The 26,546-nt window shown below is 40.8% G+C and overlaps 1 protein-coding gene across 17 annotated transcripts in view; it reads right to left on the reverse strand.

Moving 5' to 3' along the window:
* TCF4 (transcription factor 4) overlaps nt 1-26,546 on the reverse strand; it is a 1,236,777-nt gene that overhangs the window by 129,351 nt on the left and 1,080,880 nt on the right. For 10 of the 17 annotated variants that reach the window (XM_069627021.1, XM_069627016.1, XM_069627017.1 and 7 more), the window contains 4 exons: nt 21,993-22,060; nt 18,994-19,047; nt 15,143-15,221; nt 14,127-14,203 (listed from right to left, as the gene is read on the reverse strand). In XM_069627021.1, the coding sequence (XP_069483122.1) occupies nt 14,127-14,203; nt 15,143-15,221; nt 18,994-19,047; nt 21,993-22,060 (278 nt within the window). The remainder of the gene's footprint in view (nt 1-14,126; nt 14,204-15,142; nt 15,222-18,993; nt 19,048-21,992; nt 22,061-26,546) is intronic. The other 7 variants (XM_069627025.1, XM_069627024.1, XM_069627019.1 and 4 more) reach the window with 1 other exon arrangement.

Here is a 26,546-nt window from a genome sequence, read left to right on the forward strand (position 1 = left end):
TTTTTAATAAATAAAATATCCAATTAATTACATGGCTCTATTGTCTAAATCATATGGATAGAGCCAGCTACATTGGTATCTTTCATGGATGCTGTTTTTTTGCCATGTAAATTTGCAATTTATGTGTCGGCTGAATAAGTATCACATCCGATTTCATTTAGAGATCTGCCCAGATAAAATAGAATGCCTCCAAAGGCATAAAGGCTGATACTGCTCCAGATGCTGCATACAAAGGTGCGAGAAGGGTGAGGGAGGGATACAAGTGTTGCCTCTCCTCCAGTTACCCAGCTTTTGGGCTCTCCAGGGTCAGGCTAAGTATATTCAAACACACTTATTAAACATTCCAAGCCCAGGGATCGTATCTCTTCAGCTCTGAAATCTTTCCACTGGTTCCTTGTGACAGCAAGGATCAAGTTCAATACCCTTTGCATCGTCCACAAGGCTATCTGAGGCCTGGGATCGCACTACCTCCAACTTTCTCTTCCTAAACATCTTCCTTCTCAAGCCCTCCGCTCATCCACCTCCAACTCTCTCCAGGTCAGACGCTTCTCCAAGCAGAGAGTGGGGGTAGATCTCTTTCCTCTGCAGGGCCTCCCTCTAGAACAGCCTCCCTCAAACTTGAGCAGAACCACCTTCGGTTCCGGAAGCAACTCAAAAGCTACCTTTTTGCTTCTGCTTTCACTCTTCCTCTCCCTTGCGGATGTCCCTGACTGCTCCACACACTGGTCACCTGGCCCCCCACTGAAACCCAGGCCCCTGCATGTCCTGTTGCCATCGCACTGCCTCCGGGTTCTCCCAGCACTTAAGTGTATCTGCAACTCTATAGTCGCCTATCTCTCTGCACTTAAAAGCCACCTTCCAGCAGCACTTGTTGAGTTACCTGCACTCCTCCCCCATCACCTCCCTGCACGATCTGAATGACAAGGCCTAGTAAGACTGTTTTGTCTTCCCTCTGTCACCCCTCCTTGTCTTGTCGCGCCTAGAAACACTTGTGTATAGGTGCGTTATAAATGGCGTATCATTCCATTCAATGTACAGCATGAAAGTCTTCTACTGATTTCCTATTCCTCCCCATAATTTGCCACCTTTTCCTTGTCGCTTTGTTGTGCTTCAATCTGCCATCTTTACCCTACCTTCTCGATTTTTCCCTACCTCCCTTAGTACACGTTCTTCCAGAACTCCTAGTGCACTAGTAGCAATTTATGTTGTGATGTGTGCATCACAAGCAGCTAAACATCTAGTGCATGCCTCCTTTTGGTTAGGGGACGAGCAGCATTAGTGGTGGATGTTACAGGACTAAATTAATGGGGCACATCTGGGATGAGATCACAATTATCAGTGATGCAATGTCCTCCTCCTGCCCCACATCAGCAAGGACACAGTAGGATACTTCTACTCATCAGAGCCTCAGCCTTCACACCTCCTGTACTCCTCTCTACTTGGTCAGCTGCCAATATGTGCAAAATGTTATTGCAATGGGAGGCCGGGAACACATGAGAAATTAGTCTGTAATGCCAGTATTGGCTGCTGGGCAGGTAGAAAGTGGAATTAAAGGTTGGAGGTTAAAAAAGCATGTCAAGACTATAAAAACAAGTAAAAAAAAAAAAAAAAAAAAAAAAAAATCACAGAATGGCTCGGCTACAACAAGATGGAAAACTAATGTTGCGAAGTGAAAGTAACTCCAGAAACTTTTGGTCCGCTATTGGCCAGTTAGAAACTAACTGCAACAGTACTAAATTGTAATTTAGTTGCCGAATTTAAATGGGTGGAATATCTGTCCAAAATATTTAAGACCTCTAGACCTGCGGCCGATACCATCCAGCTGAACGTTCCCTGGTATCTATCTTTTGAGGAAGAGGATATCACGGACATCATAGCCAAGTTATCAGTCTCCAGAGTGGCAGGTCCGAATGGACTGACATATCAGGTACTTAAAAATTAACCGGGTATCTGGTCCAGACTTCTATACCATCTATTTAAGGAAATACATAGACAGTGCAAGTTCCCTCCCCCATGGAAGACTGCAATAATTATACCATTCTTTAATGGGGGCGATAGACTAGATCCGGCGATTTACTGCCCCATCGCCCTCCTCGATATAGATCGCAAAATCTTTATGAAACTATCACTGAAGGAACTCACCAATTGAGTGGACACTGCACACATTTTGTCTTGTCACTAGACAGGTTTTAGATGTGGTATTTCCACTACCCTGAATGGCCTCATTTTAGACCTGGTTAGTGAACGAACAATGGTTAAGGGCGAACCCCCACTTTATGGGGCTTGGGTAGATTTATCGAAGGCTTTTGGCCAGGTTGCCATAGCACATTTCTGGAGAACACTGAAGAGATAGGGGATCTCAGAGTCGCTCCTGGCGATGCTGATTGAGTTCCATGGGGACACCTTGGTGAGAGTGCGCCTGGACGAGCAAGGGCACCTCTCGGATCCAATCAGAGTTCAGGAGTCCAGCAAGGGTGTCTGGGTGCCCCTCTTTTTTTCAACCTATTTCTAGTGGACATGGGCGACTTCTTGGAATCGTCTGCATTTGTCAGCCCTGTGATCAATGGAAGAAAGATGCACTGGTTGGCCTACGCAGACAATCTAGTCCTGTTGGACAAAACTGCAATAGGCCTGTAGTGCCTGTTAAAGCTGAGAGAATATGCCAGAGATGATGGATTGTCCATTAACCTGTTGACATCCAAGATCGTAGTCTTTAAACATTTAAACATACGCAGAAAAAGATGCAATATTCCAACTGGGTCTTGGAAACTGACATAATTCCACGGGTAGAAGACCCGACTTATCTGGGATTTAGAATATACGCTTCACTGGCAATCTACAAGGTGGAGACAGATGTGGAGGTGAAGACTTTAAAACACATCCCCCAGAGGAAGAAGATATATACCAAGTATTGCAGGTTCTCAATTCTCCCCTTAAATGGGTTCTACAGAGCAAAGGTGACATCAATAATCCTTTATGATTTAGAGGCTAAGCCCCTACTTTGGAATACAAACTGGGATAAGTTAGAATCACTAGTCTGGAAGAAAGTCCTGGGTCTGCTGATGAGTACGCCATCTTGGAATTTGAGTTTCGAACTGGGTTTGAATTCCTTAGACACCTTAGCAAGCTGGACGTTAACATCACTCTATCGGCAGATTATCACAGCAAAATATAATTAATTGTTTGGGGACGTCAAAGTTCACTTGGAACACTCGAGATCCGAACATATAAGCCTTTTGGAAACAAAAGTCAAGAATCTTTTGTTACAATATGATCTAAATCTCGAGACATTGATTAATAATCCCCAGAAAGTAAAAACTGTTGGAGAGACATGAGATTGGATTAAAACAATCGCAACAGTTAGAAATGCAATCCTGCCTAATGCCTTCCACTCTGTGGATAAGAAATGGGGGTCTCTAGCTAAATACTTGGTAACATTTCCGGAAGGCCAAGTGAGAAATAACTTCCTAAGGACAAGACTGAATCTACTACCTCACAGGGAAGTGCTTTTAAAGCGAAAGCAAGAGGAAAAATCAACTATAAAATTTGCGAGATCCCTTCAAATCAAACTTTGAGGCACCTGCTAATAGAATGTGAAGGAACTTGGAGTTTGAGATCATCCCTATTCAGAAAGCATGTAAGGAACGAAGAAGGGCTGATCTCTAAACATTTTTGGGATCGAATTACCTCCAGCCATGAAACTTCTTCGATATTCTCTGTAGGCGAACTGCTAAAGGAATGTAGATTGATTCACTAAAACATTAACCCCTATTCTCAACACGGTCATAAAAATATGATCTCAGAATAACTTGTGACCAGAAATAATATATATTTCTGGTCTTTACACAAAGTTAAAAGCATGATATTTAGAAATGTGGTTTCAGAAATAGGACTACAGAAATGTTATGCTGGCAGCGTTACAGCGTATAACATTTGTTTTATTGTTAACAGTTTGTATTTTTGATGTCATTTTTTAAACCAACACAAATTTAAAAAAAAAGAAAAAATAAGAAAGTGGAAATATTGGTTAATGGGCATGTGCAAATGACACTATGGGGGCAGTAGAAAGGGACAGTATCTGTTATGGTGAATGTGGAAGACCTGGGAAGTAGGCCTGCAAAAAGTGTGTCTTTTAATGCATAGCAAGGTAGTAACGCATGTGTACTTAATGATGTATTCCAAAAACAAACTGATTGTATATGTTATTTCGAATACAAGGTGGAAAGACATAGTGGAAACTTGACACATCTGTAACTGGCCAGATGGACAGTGGCAATATTTGGGTATGTAGAGCTAGACACTCTCCCTCCTACTGGGAAATTGAAGAGGTCAGTATTCTTGCTAGGTTTGACGAATCGAGCATTATTGCAAATATTAATAATGACAGTACCTATTTTTTGGGTCATGGCAACTACCATTAGCTGTTATTTGCTACACAGATAGTAGCACCACCTGCGACTGGCACTATGAATACCTGCAATGCATAGGCCTGTGGAAACTGAAAATATCGATGTAGGTGTTGCCCACTAACATTTTATAGTAGGCATGAAGACATTTACCAAGTGGAATATATGGGCAAACTTGTAATGTCCGATTTATAGGAGTTATTGTGCCAAACAATCCTAGACTATGTACTTTAAACTAAGGTTTTAAATATTTATGACAGTTCTTTTATAACATGCTTAATACTGGAAACCAGTTTCTAATCGCAAGACCGAGATTAACTAGTATGATGTGCTTTTACACACTAAGCATAAATGTATAATGTTTCTACATCTTTACAAGTTACTATTGTACCTGGCTGATCATTGTTTGAAATACAACATTTGCTGAAATGTTCTTTCAGAATGACTTATAAGGAGAGCGAGCTATACCTACAGAGGTCCTAAATTCTATTACTTTAAAAAAAAAAAATGTTCGTGGCTTTATATGTTTCTACGATTATCAGAGTAATAACATTCTTTTCATTGAAAATCAATGTTCAAATCTATTAAAACCGGTTATACTGCGTCTCCCCCTTGCACTCTAATTCTTGCAAAGATTTCCATAAGTAGTTTCAGAAGCGCCAAAGTGAGCGTGATCGGATTTCCCAGGAGAAGTTCTGTTCACCAATCATCCACTGATCTTGAGCCATAGTTGATAGTAACCTCTGTCCTAATTATCAGTCTTGATTCCTTCATTGCAGGACAACTCAATAATAATTTTTTTAACGATTCAAAGGAATTCTCTTTTTTACAGAGTCTGCATATTGAGTCGCTCATGACGTTTCTTCTGCTAGACAAAATCTCCCTGGTAGGGAACAGATTCAGTCTGAAGCTCATAAATTGGTCTCTGTAGCACCAATTTGGAAATTGGTGCAGATATTACGGCAGCAAGTTCAGTTTTCTTGCTTCTTTGAGAGGTTTCCCATAGTAATTCAAGGACTGTCTCTCCTCCCGCTGATTATTTTTGGGACACATTAGCACAATTTATGTTTCACACTTGGTAAATGAATTTCATGCACTCTTCTCCTCAAAACCCTTTCTAGTACATGGAGGATTGGTAGAGTGTGTAGAGATTTAGTGAGAGACGTACTGTCAAAGAGGTTCCCTCTCATCTTTTGTAACATCATTAGGACAAGAGCCTGGTAAGGGCTACATTTTCCGGGGGTTTGGCAACAGTGGCATCCAAGGGGGAAACATTTAGGGATTCCTTGCATGACAAAGCATTTCGATTTTCAAAAAGGATTGGTTCAGGAATACAGCATATGAGCAGTGATTTGCACATCTCCTACACTGAAAACTATGGGTTTTATGAAGTCAAGATTACTCTTTCAGGTCATTCTGTTGTAATCACTGAAAAGGGACATTTGAAAGGCCCATTGCCTACCAACTTCTAGTTTCATTGGTTCCTCTTGTCTTGCCACATCCCTTGAGCATACTCACTAACCCCCCTACCTCCAATGCCTTCAGGTTTCATTTTGTGTTTTCTTTTACTTCCTCTACAGCCTACAAGCTGCTTCCTCAATCCATCTTGGGTGCTGATCTGCTTTCATCTCCAGCTTCTGGTAATCATTCAGCCCTTGCCGGAGTGTGGTAGGAGCTACACATGGGGGGGGGGGGGGGGGGGGGGGGGGTAGTGCAGATTCTAATTTACTGTACAAACAATGAAAGCAGTAATTTCCTGTCTTTCTGAGTCATGCCATTTCTCTCTCCCTCACTCATTCCCCATGTTTACAAGGTGGTAGGCCCTAGCCTGGGGGGGTTTGGCTTTCATTCAGACATGACTGTTTAGTGGATTGGGTAACTTGAGGATGGAGCATTCATATTGTTTTCAATATTTATGTTTTACTCGTCAGAGACCATGAGGGTCGGATGGTGATAACAAGATTACAAATATATATATTATAGTGCATTTGTATAGCACTTTAGGTACCATTGGTATGATCTCAAAGCGCTGTTGGTTGAAAGCCCTCGGGGTCTGCGGTCCATATCAGTTGAAAGAGTAGTGCAGCATATAGTGCTTGGTGGACTTGGTATTCTGAGCAGCCAGAGTGGTTTTCGTGGGTTGGCTTCATTCTAATGCTAAGTGTGGTACAGTGAATGTGAGAGATCAGTGTAATGAGTATATTAAGGAGGGTGGTTTCCGAGTCTGCATTCTCGCTGCCGTGAGTCATGTGTGGGAGAATGTGTGTACCACCAGGCTGATTTTTTTTTGTGGGGTATAACTGCATTGTACCAGGATGTTGAGGTGTTTTATGTGCGATATAGGTATGTGTGCAGCTAGGCTGAATTGATCGAGGGGTGTAGCTGCGTTCTCTTGTTTGTTGATGTAAAGAGGAGAGTGAGCATAATGGTATGAATGACTGACTGTGGTTATCTCCAAATTTCTATCTCCAAAATTCTATTTCAATGCGATTCATGCTAATCTCCACAATTCTATCTCCATGTGACGCATGCTAATCTTCACAGTTCTATCTTGATGACTCACGTTTATCTCCCAAATTCTATATAATCTCCAAAATTCTATCTACATGCATGTCATGCTAATCTCCACAATTCTATCTAGATGTCACGTGTGCTAATCTCCACAATTCTATCTAGATGGGACTCGTGCTAATCTCCACAATTCTATCTAGATGTGACGGAAACACCCAAAAAAGACAGAGGTCAAAAAGACTGAGTACCAAAGGTCCAACCGCATATGTTTGCGTAGGTATATGTGAGGGTAATAGGGGGGTAAAGGTAATAGGAAATGTATAGGCGTAAGGTGGCGCAACTTAACCATATCAAATTCAGTGAAAAACTTTGTTAAAGGGACGTTATGGTTACAAGTAAAACCGGAAAACCCCTGAAATTCGCCAGTTATGGTAAGCTAAGCAACCATAACTCGTGCCACCACCCTGCAATGCTAAGAATAACACCCATCACATCAAAGATAACATCACAAATATGATTGATGACATCACATGGGCATTTAATTTTCATAGGAAGTCCCTACAAGGGGTTGTGAATGTAATGTTGGCAAAAAAGTGTCAGGGGTCATCTGGAGATGTGTGCTGAACTACATACTTGATTAATGTATTGCTCCAAAGAACATTCCACTGCAGTGTTGTTTCTAGAACAGGAACCTACTCATACAGAAACATAGGCATTGGCTGCAGCATACACCATAGAGATGTAATATTTCTAATTTTCCCATGTTGGATAGCAAAACGGTGAATGATTCTGTATCACACTTTTGCATACTGTGAAACATATACTAAGTAGGTAATAATGCATCACTTACTACATGCTTGTACTACTAAACACAAAACATTAAGAGACCACAATGTATACAAATATGGGGCTTATACAGGGAGAGTAAAGTAAGTAAACAAGAGGCAGTATCACGAGCCACTGTGCATAAACATGATTATCTTTACGCATAGAAATTATTGCTGTGTTTCAGGCCTGCTTCTTCCCCTATGTATGTGCATCATAAAATGCAATTGAATTCTAAGGAAAGTACTGTAAGAACATGGGAGAATAGCAACGTCTACAAATGTAATACCTTTTGAATTTTAAGTTTCTGACTGTCAGTGAATAAACTCACCTAGCCTAGATATGTCAGTGAACAAAAAATGAAGGGGCTAGACATGTGATGTCATTAATCATAATTGTGATGTCATCTTTGATGTCATAGGTGTTATTCTTAGCAGTGCATGGTGGTGGCGCGAGTTATGGTTGCTTAGCTTACCATAATTGGCGAATTTCTGGGAGTTTTCGTTTTTACTTGTAACCATGACGTCCCCTTAAAGTTTTTCACTGATTTTCATAGGTTTTTATTAGTGCAACTTAACCATAACGTCCCTTTAACAAAGTTTTATCATTGCATTTCAAAGGTTTTTATTAGTGCAACTTAACCATAATGTCTACGAACATCTGACTTCATTGCGGACCTTCCGAACAGTGCCACATGACCATATGCTGGCGCGCGGCATGACATGTCTGAGAACCCGTCCGCACTTCACGATAAGATCCGTGCTTCGCGGACAGTTTAGAACTGCATTTTCTACTGATCCAGGAACTTTCCATTGCACAGCTCCAACACCTATTCCTACTCATCCATTAAAAATCTAATAAACATTAGATACTTTTAGCAAAACTGCTATTTATCTTAAAATGGAATCAGCTAATGCCATCCCTCCTCCCCAGGAGACAACACCGCTGCTGTAATCAAGGAGCATGATAAACACTGCCCCCTACCTTAGAAATAACACACACGCAACATTCTCTTCTTTCCACCTTCCCCTCCATATTAGTGTTTGGTGCCTCTTCCCTCATTTCCCTCCCCACCTTTCGTTCTAAACTCTCCTGCCAAAAAAGAAATGCATCCAAAAACAAAAGAAATGTGCCTTTAGGAACCACCTTTCACAGTTAAAAAATAGAACAAAAAAAAAAACACACACTCCATCTACTTTATATTTCTCAGTAAAGTACATAAACTCAATAAGATTTTCCAACATTTCCATTTTGTGTTATGCTAATGGCAATATTATGGCGTTTATCTTCCGTTCCAGGGATGGAACGATGGATACCGGCCTGGCAGCCCAAGTTATCAGCCCAAGACAAGCGAGGGTGGATAACGAGGTCTACGGACCATTATACTCCACATTCCAGCCCTTGTCATGGGGGATGAAGGCCATTAGCACCCTAGGTTCCAAAGCAGGAACTCAGGGTGCTAAAAAATGATTTTTCTTTCTACACCAGGACGTCCTTTTCCAAGATGGCCACCATGGAAAGGGAAGGCAGGGTTCCATACAGGGCCCCTCTTCGCTTTCCATGGCATCCTGCAGAAGGCAAAAAGAGAACTCTGACCATATTACCACAAGCACATTTTTTGCAAACTCATTCGGGATCAGGTCAGGAATATAATTGCAAAATTACATGCAGTTCCATTAATTGGCGCCAAAGTTATAAGCCCTCCGAGAACTGCTTTTCACCAAACCAGTAATGCAGAGGTGTCCGCGAACATCTGAACGGTTTGCAGACTTTTGGGGCGAAACCCACCCTTTTTTTGCTTCTTGTAGCTATATTCCATCCCATCCTCATCACCCATCACCTCCCTAGAGATTATTTGATAAGTTTGACAAGTGCAATGTTGTGTTTTTTAATATGTTTTTACCGTGATATCTGCGGACACCGTCTGATGTCCGCAAATCCAAGATGGCGCCATTTCCAAAAATCTGACGCACCTCACGCTTCACGCCAACCAATCAGCGAACACGTTGTGTGTCCGCAGACATGACGCAAGTCTATTAGCCAATCAAGTGTCCTGTCCGCGGCGCGAACAGGGAAGTGCATCTGCGGAGTAGATATCACATTTTTTTGCCTTACGTTTTGGTCGTTTAAAAAAAAAAAAACTACTAGACGGATTTACACCAAATTAACAAAAGTATGCTTTCGGGACTAAGCTGCCGCTCCTGCCACAAATTTGGTGAAAATCCATCCAGAGGTTTGGGCTGTAGGCATGAGCAAAGATTTTTCCCATTAGGTCTATGGGGGAAAAAAAGAAATTTTGGGACCCCCCCTCCTATAACCACCCAGCAGTGCTCAAAGAACTCGATCCCATATGGAGAGTTCTTGAGAGTGAAGAGAGCCTGTAGCACTGAACAGAACTATCAAGAGGAAGCCCAATATATAGGGCAGAGGTTTGTCAATCGTGGTTACAAAAGGAAGGTTGTAGCCGACTGTTTTGACAAAGCCAAAGACCTAAAAAGAGCGGAATTGTTTAAAGCACATAAAGTTGCTAAGAATGATGATATTAGATTTATTACCAACTTTAATTATCAGGCTAGAAACATCAAGAATATAATGAGTAAACATTGGAATGTGCTTTTGAGAGACCCAGATCTTATGAAAGTATTGAGAACTGCCCCAAGTGTTACCTATCGCAAAGCTCCTACCTTGAAAACTATTCTATCCCCCAGTATGATGATCACAGAGAATATTACATTTGAGAGTCACTTTATGAAACAAGAAATTGTGGGGTTTCGGAAATGTGCGAACTGTAAAATGTGCAATTTTGTTTCTAAAAAGCCTTTTATCAGTTGCAATGGCATAAAATGGAGACACAAACAAACTTACGTGTACCACCAAGTTTGTAGTATATGCAATTACATGTGCATGTGGGTTGCCCTATATTGGATCAACCATAGGAGCCCTCAAATTGCGCATACTACAACACTATAGAGCGATCAAAAACGTGGACCTTACCAATCCCCTGACGGGACATTTTATTTAAAGACACAATGGTGATGTAAAAGCTATGTCATTTTTGGGGCTTGACCACATTCCACTACATAAGAGACTAGGCAATCGGGAACTCAAATTGCGTCAGTTTGAAGCAACATTAATATGCACATTTGATACTTTAAGACCCCTGGGATTGAATATTGACCCGGAAATGTTTGTGTTCTTACAATGAATACATGAAAGGATATCTTGGACACTGTGATGATGTATTCGCATGTTGATTAACTTTAGTGGTTTAACCATATACTTATATGGGATATGTCAGATTTTATGATGATGCACTTGTACTGTATTAGAATGTCCATGCTCTAATTTTGGAGGTAATGCTGCTATTTGTGCATTATGCACGTTTTTGCTAGTCACTTATCTTGCACTTTATTGGATATCAAAGATATGTTGAGATCTAGGTAGATCAATGAGATCTGCCTTTTCACTTAGAAAATTGGACGAGGCCCCCTTTAAGGCACATCATATAGATAGGAAGATCATGTGACGATACTTTTAAACAGAGAGATTTGCTGCGTTCAACTCTGGCTTCTGTTAATAGCACTCCAAGCCATGGGGTGTAATGGTCGACTGTTTTCATCATGTAGGATGAAACTGAAGCATTTAATGAAAATTTGCACACTTGCGCACATAAACACATTATTAGTATTTTTAAACATGGTGTCAGTTGGTGGGTCCTGGCATGTGGTGGGCAGCTTCTCCCTCGCATCTCTGTAATTCTCCAATACAGAATTGATCTGCCAAGGGGACAGTATTAACTCTAATTTATGGAACCTTGAACTAATTCATAGATGGCCGCGGCTTCGCGCACTAGCTACAACAGCCGCTTGCGGTCACATGATCGGCTATACGAGAGCGAATGGGAGGAGCCTAACACCAATGCCGGTCCACTTCCTGCTTTTTAAAACAAAGGTGTTTTGACGTACATGGAAAGAAAAAAGTCTGAGGAAGCTTGAATTTCAAGCGGAACGCGTGGCGGTTTCCACCCTAGTGGGGTGAGTGCTTTTACAACCTGTATGTCAGCAAGGTGTGGTTAAGATGCCTACCCTTTTTAAGCCATTAGGCAGTGTGAGATTTCTTTGTAATTAAATAAAATACTTTTTTGAGAAAGCGGCTTGGTCTTGTGTGCAGGGATTATTGTGTGACATGTTGCTGTTTTTTTTTTGGAAGTGTTACAACCTTCCTAAACATGTGTGTGTGTGTATATATATATATATATAAAAATGTATATCATATGCCAATGGGAAAACGAAAAAAAGAACGAATTCAGGCTTTTGGTACTCAGGCTTTTTTCCTCGGTCTTAACACAGATCTGATGTGACGCAACATTATGTTCACAGTTCACAGGCCAAAGGACAAGTGAAAAACCATTTGGCATGGCCACGTTTGTACACTAGCCACAGTTAGTAGTCAAACACAAGCTTATCTTCAAAATTCTGTCTGTCTAGGTGTGACCGAGGCTAATCTATACAAAAAAGCTGACATTCACAATTCTCCCTAGATGTGACGCAAACCTAATCTTCACAATTATGTCTAGAAATGATGCAATGCTAATCGCCATAATTCTTCTGAGTGTGACGCATGGCTAAACTTCACCTGGACAGAATGTCAACGCCCACGTATGGTACACAACCGTAAATAACACCATTAAACGGTTGTTACACAGCAGTGATAGGGGTATTCTTTACTAGCTGCCTAATTTTAGTATGCTATGTTGTGTAGGTAATAAGAGAGGCAGGGATTTTTGGAGTACAGTGATTGCTGTACTCCCCACCCAGACCACACTTATCTCGTCAGTCGCTGCTGGTTGACTGCTGGCCACAGGCTTCTTAGGCGAACACATGCAGCCAAAGGGGCTGCACGGGCAGTGGGCTGCCCTAGGGGGTGTGGTTAAGAGCCTACATCCTGGAGGGCAACAGCCAATCATGGGCACAGGGCACGGGTAGGGAGGGGAGAGGTCACAGAGGTGCGGCAGAAAAATTGAAAAAAGTCCGGAAAGCAAGTGGAAATGGCTGCCAGGAAAAGACAGACACAACTGTTCAAACCAATTGCAAGGGTGGGGACAGGAAGAAAGCCAGAAACAAACAAAGGAATACACCTCATGGACTGCACCCTCCAGATACAGGCCAGCTCAGAAAACGGGATGGAAGGACACAAAGCACAAAATAAACCCACCAGACTAGCACAAACGTGTAAAAAAAAAATTGAAAAAAACAAACCTCTCTACAGGAACACATGAAACAGGCCAAAAATGGATTTAAACCAATGTACACTACTCACTGAGCAACAACCAGCCTTTAAGACTGCTCCTTGAGTGATTTTCAAGTTATGATCAACAAACTTTAAAGTTGAAACTTTCTTTTTTTTTTTTTGTTAAGTAAATGAAGGCCGAAATTCGAGACAGGCAGAATTAGAATGGACTATTTTAATAACCTAAATGATATAAATATAATCAGAAATCTGCTCAGGTTGGCCTTCACTTTAGTCATATGCTACAGATCTATAATCCACATCACTTACGCTAGAGTAATTTAGCGGTATAAGGAGCTTATGACAACAACACTGCATAGGCAATGTTATGAGGGACCAACATATAAGGGCTCAATATGTAAACCACTAAAACGGGCTCTGAAAGTATAACATGCAACCAGTGAGACAGTATCTGTGTAAAGTGCAACAGAAAATCAAGTGCTTTAAGCAAAAACTGCACTTTCTTTAAAAGGAGGGTACCATTCCAGGTGAAAAGTAAGCATCTTTGTTGTAAAACAACAATAATAGTGGCAGTGGTAACAGGAGTACTCAAATACAGGGTCTCAAAAGTTAAAAGCATGCACATCCAATTTACATATTTAAGAGTCAGTGTGAATGAGTTAGCGTTGTACAAAAGGAGTTCTGATGATTCAAAGGCTTTAACGGTTTAACTTTCAGCATGTTGATAGCATTTACTGTTTAACTTTCAGCATATTTATGCGAAAGAAAATGACAGCATCTGGCAAAACCCAAATAGTGATGCAAGGATAGGTTTCTCTACTTTGAGCACCAAAGGTGAAATCCAGCACATTTTGAGCTCAGGATCAATGAGCACCTGAGTAAGAACTACATGGAAAAACAATGTTATTATTAGTGTTCCTTCCTGATAGGCTTCCATTTCTCTCTATTGCTTTTGGGTAGTTTTCGGGGCGATTTCATTCACTGTTCAGGTTCCCAAACCTTATCAATGCAGTATGTTCCAAGACCAGAAGTTTTATTATACCTCAATGTTATACAAATTAAATAGTTAGGAATATTTTATAATCAACACTTTGGTTCATTTCCTTCACTGGTTTATTACAGGTGTAAACATACCAAAGAGTGCAGAGGACCTTCATAGTTAGGCGATGAAGAGGACTGCCCTCCATTCCTGGACCATACAGCTGTGCCTGCTAACAGTAAATATTAAAGTAAGTATTAGTTGCACATTCAACAGACACATTGAAAACGTCATGCTAAAACATAAATGGTATGGGAGACAAATTCTGTAGCAAAAAGCAGGCACACGCCAGATTACCCAAAATCTGTTTTTACATATTCTCTAAAATCGTAGGTATGGCATAAGTAACAAAGTGTTTCTGGAGATGTGCATGGACAACACAAACTCTTATTAGGCAAATAAAGGTTGCGCTGCATTATTCCATTGACCTCTTATCACATCACAGGGAACGCAATCAGCGTGGCTGCACCCATAGTTGAACCATTAAGAACGATTTATATTTGAGAAATCATTCAGAAATAACGTGTGATTTAACAGACTGAATCAAGCTGCATTGCAACACTGTTGCCTGACATAAAATAAGAAGCTTGGGAGCTATAGTACAGTGCGTATATTAAGAAACAAACATGCCCAGAAGGGCATGTGGTGGAACCTCCTCCATAAGCAATATTAGGTGCTGGTGAGAAAGCCTTTGATTAGCATCTTTAATGCTCTTCTACAGAACACCGGTCAAATCACTCAATTTCGTTACACCCCACTGCTTAATAACCAATTATAAGTGACCTCTATTGTGTCAAGGAGTATACGTTACTACATTTTCTTATTCACAGTTTGGCCCTCTTGTCTGCCACAGACTGTATGCTAATTTCTCTAACCATTGTATCACTGTGGAAGAGATCCTAATCAAGAGAAAATGCATTGGAATTTATTTATTGTGTGTCAAGTTTCCTATTAAAGCTCATGCTATATATACTATTAACTAATTAATATATTTATCGAAGACATCTTTCAGATGAGAAGAGCTACTTCTCCTTCCCAGCCAGCCACTATGAACACAAATGCACATATTCAATCTTGAGAGTTGCTTAGGCTGCAGAAGAAAATACAGTACCTGAGAGCGAAGGAGGAGATCCGACAGGGGTTGAAGGATTTGAAGAGAAACTGTTGTTGGTGTGATCTGGGGAATAAATCTTTATCGAGACAAACAAATGAGCAGCAATTAATTACCAGTGAATGCTGAGAAGTGAATCAAGTATTTGTACTGTCCATGTCCTCACACAACAAAGTATAGAGAAAGTAAAGAGTGTCCACTTATTACTAGGCACCTATTTAAAACTCTAATAGTGGGATCACTTAACTAAGGAGCATCTGAGACTTTGTGAAAGAGCACAATCAACATTAATGAAGATGCAGGATTTATGGTTCACATAGGAGAGAATATTGCGTTTAGTGTCTGTATCTATTCAATTCTGAGCATGCTAAACATGTCCAACTGGCAGTCACACCCAAACAAGAAAGACAATGAAATCTAGTGTTGGCATTTCCATCTCTGACATTTCGATTGACACCCTAGATGCTCTTCTACGTTGTCAATCGATGTATAATGGGTATCTTGATGACCAATTCCTTCTTTCAGTGGTTTATTAAAGGGTGGTTCTGACTTGCATATAACCAAGTTTGTGCAAAGAAACCAGATATCGGACCTGCAGCTAGAGGCTGGAGACAAAAACCCAGAACTGTCAGCCAAAGTAATGCCTTCTTGTGAAATGGAACAGTAGAGCAGCCTAGTTTTGTAGAAGCTCATACTGAAAGTGAGTGAGGCATAGCTGAAGTCTTTTGTTCCAACAACTAGAATGAAATGGAGTTAGAATGACAATTTACAAATTCCCCCATTTAAGATTGACATTTAATCGAGGCATACAGACGGTGATGTCAGAATAAAGTCCTTATATTTAGAGATTGCATTTAGGCTGCTTCTCCAGAGAAGCCAGAAAGGAGTGGGGAACTTGCATTGTACAATCTCCTTTGGAATTGATAAGGCGGAAGAGAGTAGTTCAAGGAAGCGTGCCTAAACCACTTATTAGATCTACCAAAAAGCAAAAAAAGACTGAGGCATTTCTAATCTTTTGCCACAAATCTAGTTTAATATGCTTACATTGTCTATGTATGTACACTTTTGCCAGTAGACAGGAGAGGTGTGAAGGCTTGTAAGTTACAGAAGTACATGCAGTTAGCAAAATGTAAGAGAGGCAGATGTATTATATTCTGCAGCGCTATGCCATCACTATAATCTCATTTAATGTAGCCATCAAAAAAGGCTGTTCTTTGGGTACCTCAAAGGCATATGCCAAACGTTCCAGAAAGACATTTCATTCACAATGAACTCAACATAGGCACAGCCCAGCAGAATTGTATGCGTTACGGGTAACCAGGGTAAAAATAAGAGATATAGGTTACTTTTTTGAGGAAACTACAGAAGGAAAATAAGACCTAAACAAGAAGCTGGCCTCTGGGCAATGGGCAGGATTTTTCCAGAAGGTTATGATCTATGCATCTGCTCGTAATACTCCATCACTGGCCTTCATCCTTCTTTTTTTTAATTAAATATATGTAAACCTAGCTATGTGAAGCAATGGAGCACTGCACATGTGTAGGGGTTACAACTGGAAGAGGGGATGCCAGATCTTTCAACATTACATTTATTACGAGCGTACCATTTAGGGTAGGAGGCAACATTATTTTGTGTTAGTGGTGAACATAGAAAAGTGGTAAAAAGATGGTCTAGGTGTGAAGTAGAGGCCTTGACAGTACAGTATGGTAACCATAAGAGGTGCTGTGCTGATGTCTGAATGGCAACACCGTGTGTCAGTTATGGATGGGTATGAAGTCCCACGGTTTGGGGGTGCAGACTGAGAATCCTGGTTCCTTCTTTTTAGATTTTTTGCAGCTCTAGTCTATCCAGGCCATGACTTCAGGGGAGGCAATGACTGTCAGAGATGGTGATATTGCTTCCCAAATAGGATAGAGCCCACGTTGAGGACATTTCAAATGTCGTAGCTAGCATTGAAGATGACAGTGCTCTTATTTGCAGAGAACTTTGATGAGACAGTCAGTGGCATGGATGATGCTCATATATGCAAGGGTGATTGTTCGTAGGGCAGTGACGAAGGCACTTCCTCAATCATGGTGAGGTAGGACCATGGACAGTATGGTGGATCTACAGCAGCCATCTGGGTTGAAGCGCTTGCTTTTCCATAGTTGTTGCTGTTTGAGATTTCTTTGTTGTGCATGTTTGAAGAAGAGATGGCTGTCCATGCCGAATCCAATCAACTTGGCACAGAGTTTCAGCTTTTGAGGGAAGCTTTTGAAGGTCATGGACAACAGCCAGGTCCAGATGTGCTGTGTGTGTTGGTGTGAAGCAAGAGTTTGACTTTGGGATCTTCAATTGAACAAAGGTGCTGGACATCTAGGCATGGTTTACAGTGAGCCAGGCCTTGAGTTGCCAGATATTTTCAATGGCTATTTTTAGGGAGAGTTGTGTGCTTTGGTGGGTGTAGATGATGCAGCTGATAAGTGGGGCTCTCAGTGTCTACATGTAGAGACTGAAGATCCTGGGTGAAATGATAGATCCCGGTTGGACTAAATAGGAGTCGGGTAGAGATGGTGATCTGAAGTTATCCATCTGGACCAACTGATACCGGTCTTCAGGTAGAGACAGAAGCGAAGGGGGAGATTCACTGTTTTCAATATGGTTGTGCCCTGTTGAGTGTGCGATGGTTTACTGTGTGGTATACTGCAGAGAAACTGAGGAGTGCTAGAGGTCAGGGGTGGGTGTTGGTGATGATACAGTGACTATTGTCTACCAGCAGGATGGTGGCTGTCTCAGTGCTGCATCTTGGCCTGCAGCCTGAATGAAAGGTCTTTAAGAGGCTAAGGGCAACAATGTGTTCTTGAAGGTGGGTAGCTACGACTCTCAAGGATCTTCCCCAGAAAAGGTAGAGAAATGGGGCGGTTGTTGCTGAGGCCACCAATCTGGGAGGATTACATTGGTTTTGAGAGGGTGGGGATGGTGACATGAGGGAGAAATGAAGCGATGATTGCCAAGAGGTGCTTTTGTGTAGGACTTGAAGATGGAGGGTGGCAAGATGCCATCAGTGCAGGATATTGAACCTCCCTTTATTGTACATGTCAGGTCCTTCAAAGGAAAAGGTAGCACAGAAAGGATCTATGACCACTAATGGTCTTTCCAAAACTTTAAATATTTCAATACATTCGATTTACACATTTTTAAAATTTAGACTTTTTTCCAAAGTCTCTAGTTATCCTTTCTGGAACAATGTAGGGCATGTGTTAATATGCCCTTCGGTTTGTTCTACTGTAAGAAGTTTTGATTATGTTAATACCAGATTATTTGTATGTATTTCCATTTTATTAGGCTAACATCATCCTTTATATATAATGTTATTCATTTGATTGTTAGACCTGATTTTAGGTATCATGTCTTCTTGGCGAGTCAAATTCAGCTGCTTTCTTGTCACTTCATTTCTGCATGCCTTTTCAGAGTGGTATTATTTATGGTTGATTTAATGCAATACTTGGGTATCCTGCAAGGTGTGTATTTCCTTCCCATATATTATATGTTCTTCGAACACAGAGGCCATACAGAGCAACATGTTATCAATAAACACCAAGATCGTCTGTATTTAGCTCATCACACATGAGCTGAAATAATGGTCTTCTAATTATCATCTTGAATCAAGTTTTGAAAAGGTTAATTTCCGAGTTGGGAAGGCTGCATCAGAGGTGGGTGCACCAATCACACGTCACTGCAAGTGTACTCCTCAAAGGAGGGTATCGTATTGGCTTTTTCAAAAATAACCTCCCGCTAAAGGAGGGGTTGACGAGGTCGATCTGCTTCATGCTTCAACTGTCAGCTGTTTGATACTCTTGATCATGACTTGCCTGTGGGAAATACTCCAGGTCAGAGGTTTGGCCTTCCAATGGCTCCGCTAATTTCTGGAGGAGAGGACACAGATAATTCAGATGAGCAAATGTTCATCCTAGCCTGATAAAATCAACTGTGGCGTTTCCACAGTAATAATCACGCTTGTTTAATGTGGTTTCATGAAAAACGCCTGAAGAGTTCTAAATTGTACATGAACTCAATTGGCACACGTGGCGAGATTCAGATCGGCCTATCTTTCAAGGTAAATAGAGTGAGAAGGAATGAAACCCTGTTAAAACTGTATTCAAGTTGAATAACTGAATGGGCAGGGACTGGATGAAATGCAGTTCATGTAAAAGAAACTACTTAAACTCAGCCAAATGAAATGGCATACACGTAAAGCACATGCATCATAAGGGTGACGGGATAAAGTGGTGAGGCTTCAGAGGTCTCCAAACACATTGAGCAATGAATTCTTAACAAATGAGATAACTTCAAAGAGGCTCAACAGTTTGACATACAGTGGGAAAAGTTAGAGAACTGCAGGGATGTTAAGGGAAAGGTATAAACATGCACCATCCATAGTGAAGCATTTGGGTTAGTGTGTCCGATTGGGGAGGGTACATCACAAGCACAGACAATTTACAGTTCAAAGACAAGCCGAGAATGGATACCTAACCGGTAAATACTTTAAAGTAGAGATGCATCAACGAGAGATTCCAAAATGTATAGATTTACACACAAGGGTTCGAAATTGAGGGGATCTGAGAGCTGGTTAGCTCCTGCTTACAACCTATTTTTGGCTTCCCAAGCAATTGGTGCCTTACAAAACATGCATATGACTGTGTATTTGAGAATGCTAATAAAGAAGATTTGGGACCCATCTAGTACACATTTAAAACAATGAATCATATATAATGAGCAATACGTTAAGTGTGCATCTAATGTGAAAGTTCAATTTGCCTTGTGCAGGGCACTGGCTCATTGCTCCCCAGCAAACGGTCCTGCCCACTGGGTGCCCAACATCCAGGCGCTGGTTGTAGCTGATGCTCATCAAACCTTAATTTCGAACCCTGACACACTGATATGTGGGGGAAGATATGATGGAATAATTTGCATTTCTAAAGGAGTTAACCGTTGTTTTGGTTAATTGTATCAGTGAAGGTAGGGATTCGAGACAGGCTTTTAAGGGTGGAGAGGGGTGTATCAGCAATACAATTAGTAATCATTATGTTGTGGAGGTGTTGTGGAGGAGTAGTGCATAACTACAAGGGACAACCAGCAGAAGCAAAGGAGAAAAATATTAAACCAATGATACCTGAGGTGAGGAGGAGAAGTAGGAGGGTGAGGGAGGGACAGGGGCAGAGGGAGAGGAGAAAGAGCTAGAGCAGGAATGTGGGAAGTGATGGCTCCTGCCACCAGATTCTGTATTCTATTGGTCTATGGAATCAGTTGTATATGGCTAATGTTCACATTCACACACACACACACACACACCGTCCGCACCCTCCCCGCCCCCACAGTTGCCAAAATGAGTTGTTCCTGGATCTTTTTTATTAAGGAAAAGATTGAAAACTAGTATGAAGAGGACATGCACATTTAAACTTCTTTATAAATTGCTTGATTGGCTTGGAGGTAAAACAAAGCTCCCTTTTAGCTATCAAGTACCATAATGAACGGTCACAAGACCGTCACCAATGGAATGCGGTCAACTCAGTCTTTTTTTAAAGAAAGGGGCTGTAGAGGTGAAGTCTTAAATAAATTGAAGACTATCTACACTCTTTATTAATGAAAGGTGAAGGAGAAGTTGGCTCTTGAGGAGCTGCAATGATTGTCAGACCACCCAACATGGATTTTTCCATTTCACCCACAATATTGGCTAAAATATATTAGCATAACATATCTATACCGATATGTTACTTTCCTAATCCCTTAATCCGATCAAGAAAGGCTCATTGCAAACAAAATAATGATTTATGATAGTGGCATGCATTACAATATTTGTCTATAATTATCTAATGCACAAAGCACTGCAATTGAATTTTTGTAATACTTAGGTTCTAGGGATACTTTTCGTTTAAAGGGAAACATTCATATTTTTACATTTAAAAGGGGGGATTTGACATACGTTGGTGTCAAACAAGTCATAGGTACATGCTTTAATAAGTGTCTTTTCACATGACGAAGATGTGTGTGTTAATAGCAATTAGGTAAGGATTGCAGGGCCTGCCTTTTTGCACACATGTCAACCAAACTGTTGCGTCTGTTTAGACAGCAAGAACCTGTGTCACCCCTCAGCGATTACAAATAAATAGAAAGATGAACACACACAGCCTCAGTTTGCGTGTATGGGCCATGCTAAGGAAATCGTGGCCTACGTTTCCAACTTCATGTTTTGACAATGTCTTGGTTTAACAGATTTGCTGATAAAGAAAAACAGCTCTATACCTTCTATGCAACTGCAGTTTATGTATTCATTTTAAGTTTAAACACATCTCCAACTTGATTTTGGGGCGAGTGCTGCAAGTGAAATACATTTTTCTTGCTGGCACAAATGGTTCCATGAAGTGTACAATAACGCAATAAAACAAGCCACGCATTTTCCTTCTAAGATTTCCCAAAAACAGAAACAAATATAACGTCAAAGATGTTAATGTTGGTGTGAAATTATTTTCTTCTGAAGGATGCTGAAGCTAGCATGGTACATTTTCTTAGCTTCCAATGAAATAAACTAGAGAATCAAAGGTTATCAACCTCCCTCCATATTAAACCAACACTGAAAAGTACTTACGAGAAACAACCCCTTTCTTTTCCCTACACACAGAAGGATGGCAGGTGCTCCTACCCATTCCCTCTTTTTCGAAAATGGTACGTCACAGAATGCATTATGCTTGTTTACACAGATTACAAGAATCCCCCAACACGTATTTTAAATGGCCAAAGCATATTCCAACAAAGGTTCATGTTTTACAACGAACAGATTTCATTTGAGATTCTGTAGTCAATATTTTCTTACCGATGCAAGTGCTTTCCCCAGTGCATCACCAGTCTGCGAGCTGCCTGCTGCCCCACTTCCTCTGCTTGCTGCAAAAGTGAAGGTTAAATTAAGCAGGGAGACACTTCATCATTGTCTATTCCTACTCCATTTATTATTTAATTTCATTTTAATGCTAATTGCATTACATTAATCCACAATTAGTACTAATTTGTTTGCTAAGGTAGATGTCAAACATATTTAAGTTACAAATCCACAGATACATATTTGCTATTGTTTTTACCTTTGAACAGATTGTTTTCCTTCAATAGTACAGCTTTAGATGTCATTGGACTAGGAAACCATGGTGGAACGTGCAAACCAGAAATTGCACAGAAATGCAATCAGCAGGCAGAAATAGCTCCAGTTTAAGTTACAGATTGGCAGCATGCACATGCATTGTGCATGGTCACACTTTCCGACTGAGACGACAAAGCTAAAATTGATACTCCTGTTCTGCTGACCCAATTTCTATCACTCAGCTGAAATAATACACTGCAACAAATGTTTTCCCTCTGAATTAAACAATGGATTTGCAGCCTTATCAGAAGAATTAAGCAGCAGCCTACACGGTCTATCGACACTAAACGTGAAACTGTTGAAGGAACTTCTGGAATGAGAAGTAAAACATAAGTAAAGGACCATATACAGCAACCTTTTACACTTGTAAATAACTACCATTATGAAACTATATACATTCTCAGTTCCGTTATTGTGTGAAGTTGTCTTGTAGAGCACGTCATGGTTAATAGTGCAATGTTGTGTGGTTATGTGCAGCCCTACAGATAGAGGGTGAATAAGCCAGTGGACCTTGAGCCCCTGCTTTCACCCACACAGCTCCATGGATACGTTTAGACCATTAGTGCACGCAGTACCACAGGAAGAAACTATTATTACTGCATGATCTGAAGACATACATATATGTTTCAATGTTTATGAATAATTAGGTGCAAAGGAATAATTATTACTAAAATATTTCCGTTTTTTCAGTTAAAAACACTTTTACTCACTTATAAAATACTCCCATTGGGATTTGGAATTACATTTTCTCTCCCTAAAAATTATTTTACTCCCATCTTTGAAAAAGATTAAAATACTCCCACTTCAAAACCTTAATTGGAGCACTGGTTATGAGTGATAATATCGATTAATCCAGTGTTGACACTAGATTCCTTCATTTCATAACACTTCCCTGTATATTCTAGGGCTGGGTTAATTTACGAATATAAGTCCCCATTCTAGAAAATTTGGAAAGAGTGCTGGATTGCAATCGGAGAGTAGTTAAGAATCCGTTTTCAAAAACTCTCTCACTGATTTTATGATTGGATATATATTGTGTGGATTATAAATTATGTCACAGTATGCTATTACCTGCAATTAATATAGTAGTTATACATTCTTAAATTATCTCAATGATGAGGTGTAATGAATTCTGCAGCACTGAATTAAATTCAGCAATTGTTTCTGCGTTTGATCAGGTAGAGAGTATTTCCTCTGAGAGATGTGTGGTGGTAGTGAATGGGAAATGGATGTAATGAGTTGAGGTTAAATTTACTTAACTGCAACTATTGTTCTCCAGCACAGGGTCTGGAATGGATTCACGTGATCATGAATATTCCCTGTGGTCAGGCTGGGAATCCTTGTTAAAAGAAAAAACTCTGATCAGTTCCAGTAGCTCTTCAAACAAATGTGTCTCTATTGCTTTCTGTGTTTATCAGGTTATAGGCTCCTCCACTGTAACTTTCTTGATACTCAGTTTCTGGTGTATATTCTTTTCCAAGGTCTTCCTTTCTGAAGTACTTGTCTGGTGTATTCTTTCCCCCTCTTCTAGGCTATCTTCACCACCAATTATCAATCGTACAATGTCTCTTTACAACTTAAATCCCAGAGATATGGGTTTTGCTCCCCTCTTCCAGGTGGTTTACTTCTATTCTGGCTTTGGCTGTTATTTAGGACCCAGTCTTGTGTACTGGGACAAGTCTTCACCTTCATACAATAGTTCTTTCTTCTCTGGAATCTTCGTTATTTGCTTACAGCAATGTTTTAGTACCACTTTCTCATTCTTAGGACTGGGATGAGTTTTTGTTAATTCATAATCGTATCCCACGGGCCTCCTACTTATCCAAGTTCCCCAGATAGCTTTCTCTTGATGCAGGCTGGTGGTTGGGTTTAGCACTCGCTCAGGTTGATTCTCTCTCATTCTTGCCTTCTAGTCTGTGGACTCCTGCTACGCTCTGGCACAGCAGCTCGGAAGCGGCACACGCTTCCAATTCGGGCAGTCTATGCATTGTTCCTTGAGCGTCCCTCCCACCACTTTCACTTTCTGGTCACGCCACCACCAGATTGCCGATTGCTCTCTGTCCTGCCGACACGCCTCTTGTGTCTGCACACGCTGTCCTTCCAGTCTTTTGCACCAGCCTTCTCTCGCTCTCCACAAGTTGTGGTGTTTGAAACATGGGGACATCAAACCGCTAACCTGTATGCAACAAAAGAAGAAAAAAAAAGCCAATTCTTTGCATCCAGACTCCCACAACAGGGTCCCTAGCAAATGCGCTATGGATATATTGGCTAAGGATATTTGCATACACTTACTGCCCACCTCCAACACTGCTAATTCACAAAACACACCACGAAAGTCTAATGAGGATACACATCGCACCAATGTGGGCAAGACAACCATGCTGAATCTGAAAATGTTGAATATTTTATTATGACGTTTTGCCCAATTATATCTGGGAGGAGATCCCCCTACACTCCCCATACTCTCCCCACATTATATACTACCCTAACCACCCCCCCGCCACATAATTGTGGCCAAATCTGCAAAAAAACTCAGACATTTATAGAGTCAGCAATGTCAAGGTTGCAGTGCTTGAGACTTTAACCATTGTGGGATCTGCTTACACAGAACAACAAGCAGATAACATACCTCAGCCCACAGGCACCCAACATAGCCTGGCTCCTGAACTGGTCAATTCCATCTACCCACACAATGAATGGATATACTGCGAGAGGTAAGACGGCCAAACACCAGACACTGCTATTTCAACAAATGAAAAAGATTTGTAATCTGGCATAAGAAAAAAAAAAACTCAATCCCATTGATTGCTCGGTTTCAGATAGGGTACTATACCATAATTATTTATTATATGCAGATCTCGTTTATGATTTACTTACATGTATATATGGCATGTGACGAATACACTTCTACCCTGCAGGAGTATAAGAATGAGTAGAGTCTAAAGCACCCACTCAGCCCTCACACTTTTCAAATTCAAGAGCCAACACAATCATGAATGTAAAACAGGCACAGTTAAGAGATATACCTCCTACACCTCTTGCAGTAACGTGGGCCGAGGGAAGGCTATACCCCTCAAGAGGGGTGTGAATGTGGTTCAGTAGCAACCCAAACAGTGAAGTAGAACCGTCCACAATAAAGGAATGTCCAATCAAGGCTCTCCAAAAATGTATATATATACTTTAATCAAATGCACCCATGCACAGTATTAACAATCTAGGAAACACTACAAAAACCCACATCTGTGAACTGCCGTAGTGTCACATAAGATCAAGGCAACACACAAGTCTGCTAACACCTCATGTCATGTTATAGGTCATGTGTATTGCATTCATGAGTATGCCATTAGTTGTGTTATGTTACCGCTGGAGCAGTGCGAACGACATGTCCTAATAAACTAAAACACAGAGCAGTACCAATCTATTTGTGCGCAATGTGTATTCCTGCGTTAATCCACCATGGTCTAGCACTATTTCAGTTTGACTGTACAGACTTGAATCCAAGGCTAGTAGGACAGTTAATGTACTAGAAAATAGCATAATTAGACAAAGCTAAACCATAGGCTCTCCTTTTACATGGTTTAGATAACAAAATAGACATATTCCACATAGAACGAACAGCATGACAATGAAGAGGCGAAAATGGAAGCAAACAGTACATTTCAGATGAACAATGGACGGGAGAAGACAGATAATAGAACACAAGACTGGTTAAAATGAGGTCTACCTAGACATCTGGATCAACCAGACAAGTTATAAACCTATTAGCCCATGAACAGCACCATTCACGACGTCCATAAACTGCCAATTGAATGGATGTGTTATTCATTCAGAATGTTGTGCACCAATGACACAATCCAGCATTGTCAGAGTCTTTCTTCTCAACGTTTACAAAAAAGGCAGAACACCTGAATGGTTGCCAACAACTCCGAACTAAAGGCACCGAAAAGTGCAATGAAAACAGAAAATGAGAGTGGCACGATATTCAGTAAATCGCCAATTGACAATACCCGGCTATGAATCTACCACAGACCATGATATTGCTATTGATCACTGGTATGTCTTGAATGTTGTAGAAATGCCTCCAATGGGCAGCAATATGTGGACATTTTAGGGTAAGGATGCGTTGTGGTATATCAGCCGTTTGGTGGAGCCTAGTTGTGTGTGCAGTGGCTCGATGGGCATCCTGCTTTATACAGCTTCAGCTCTTCGCCTGCAGGTCGGTACCTGTATTTGCAT

The sequence above is a fragment of the Ambystoma mexicanum genome, chromosome 6p (genome assembly GCF_040938575.1).
Source record: "Ambystoma mexicanum isolate Mex_15411 chromosome 6p, UKY_AmexF1_1, whole genome shotgun sequence".
Taxonomy (NCBI): domain Eukaryota; kingdom Metazoa; phylum Chordata; class Amphibia; order Caudata; family Ambystomatidae; genus Ambystoma; species Ambystoma mexicanum.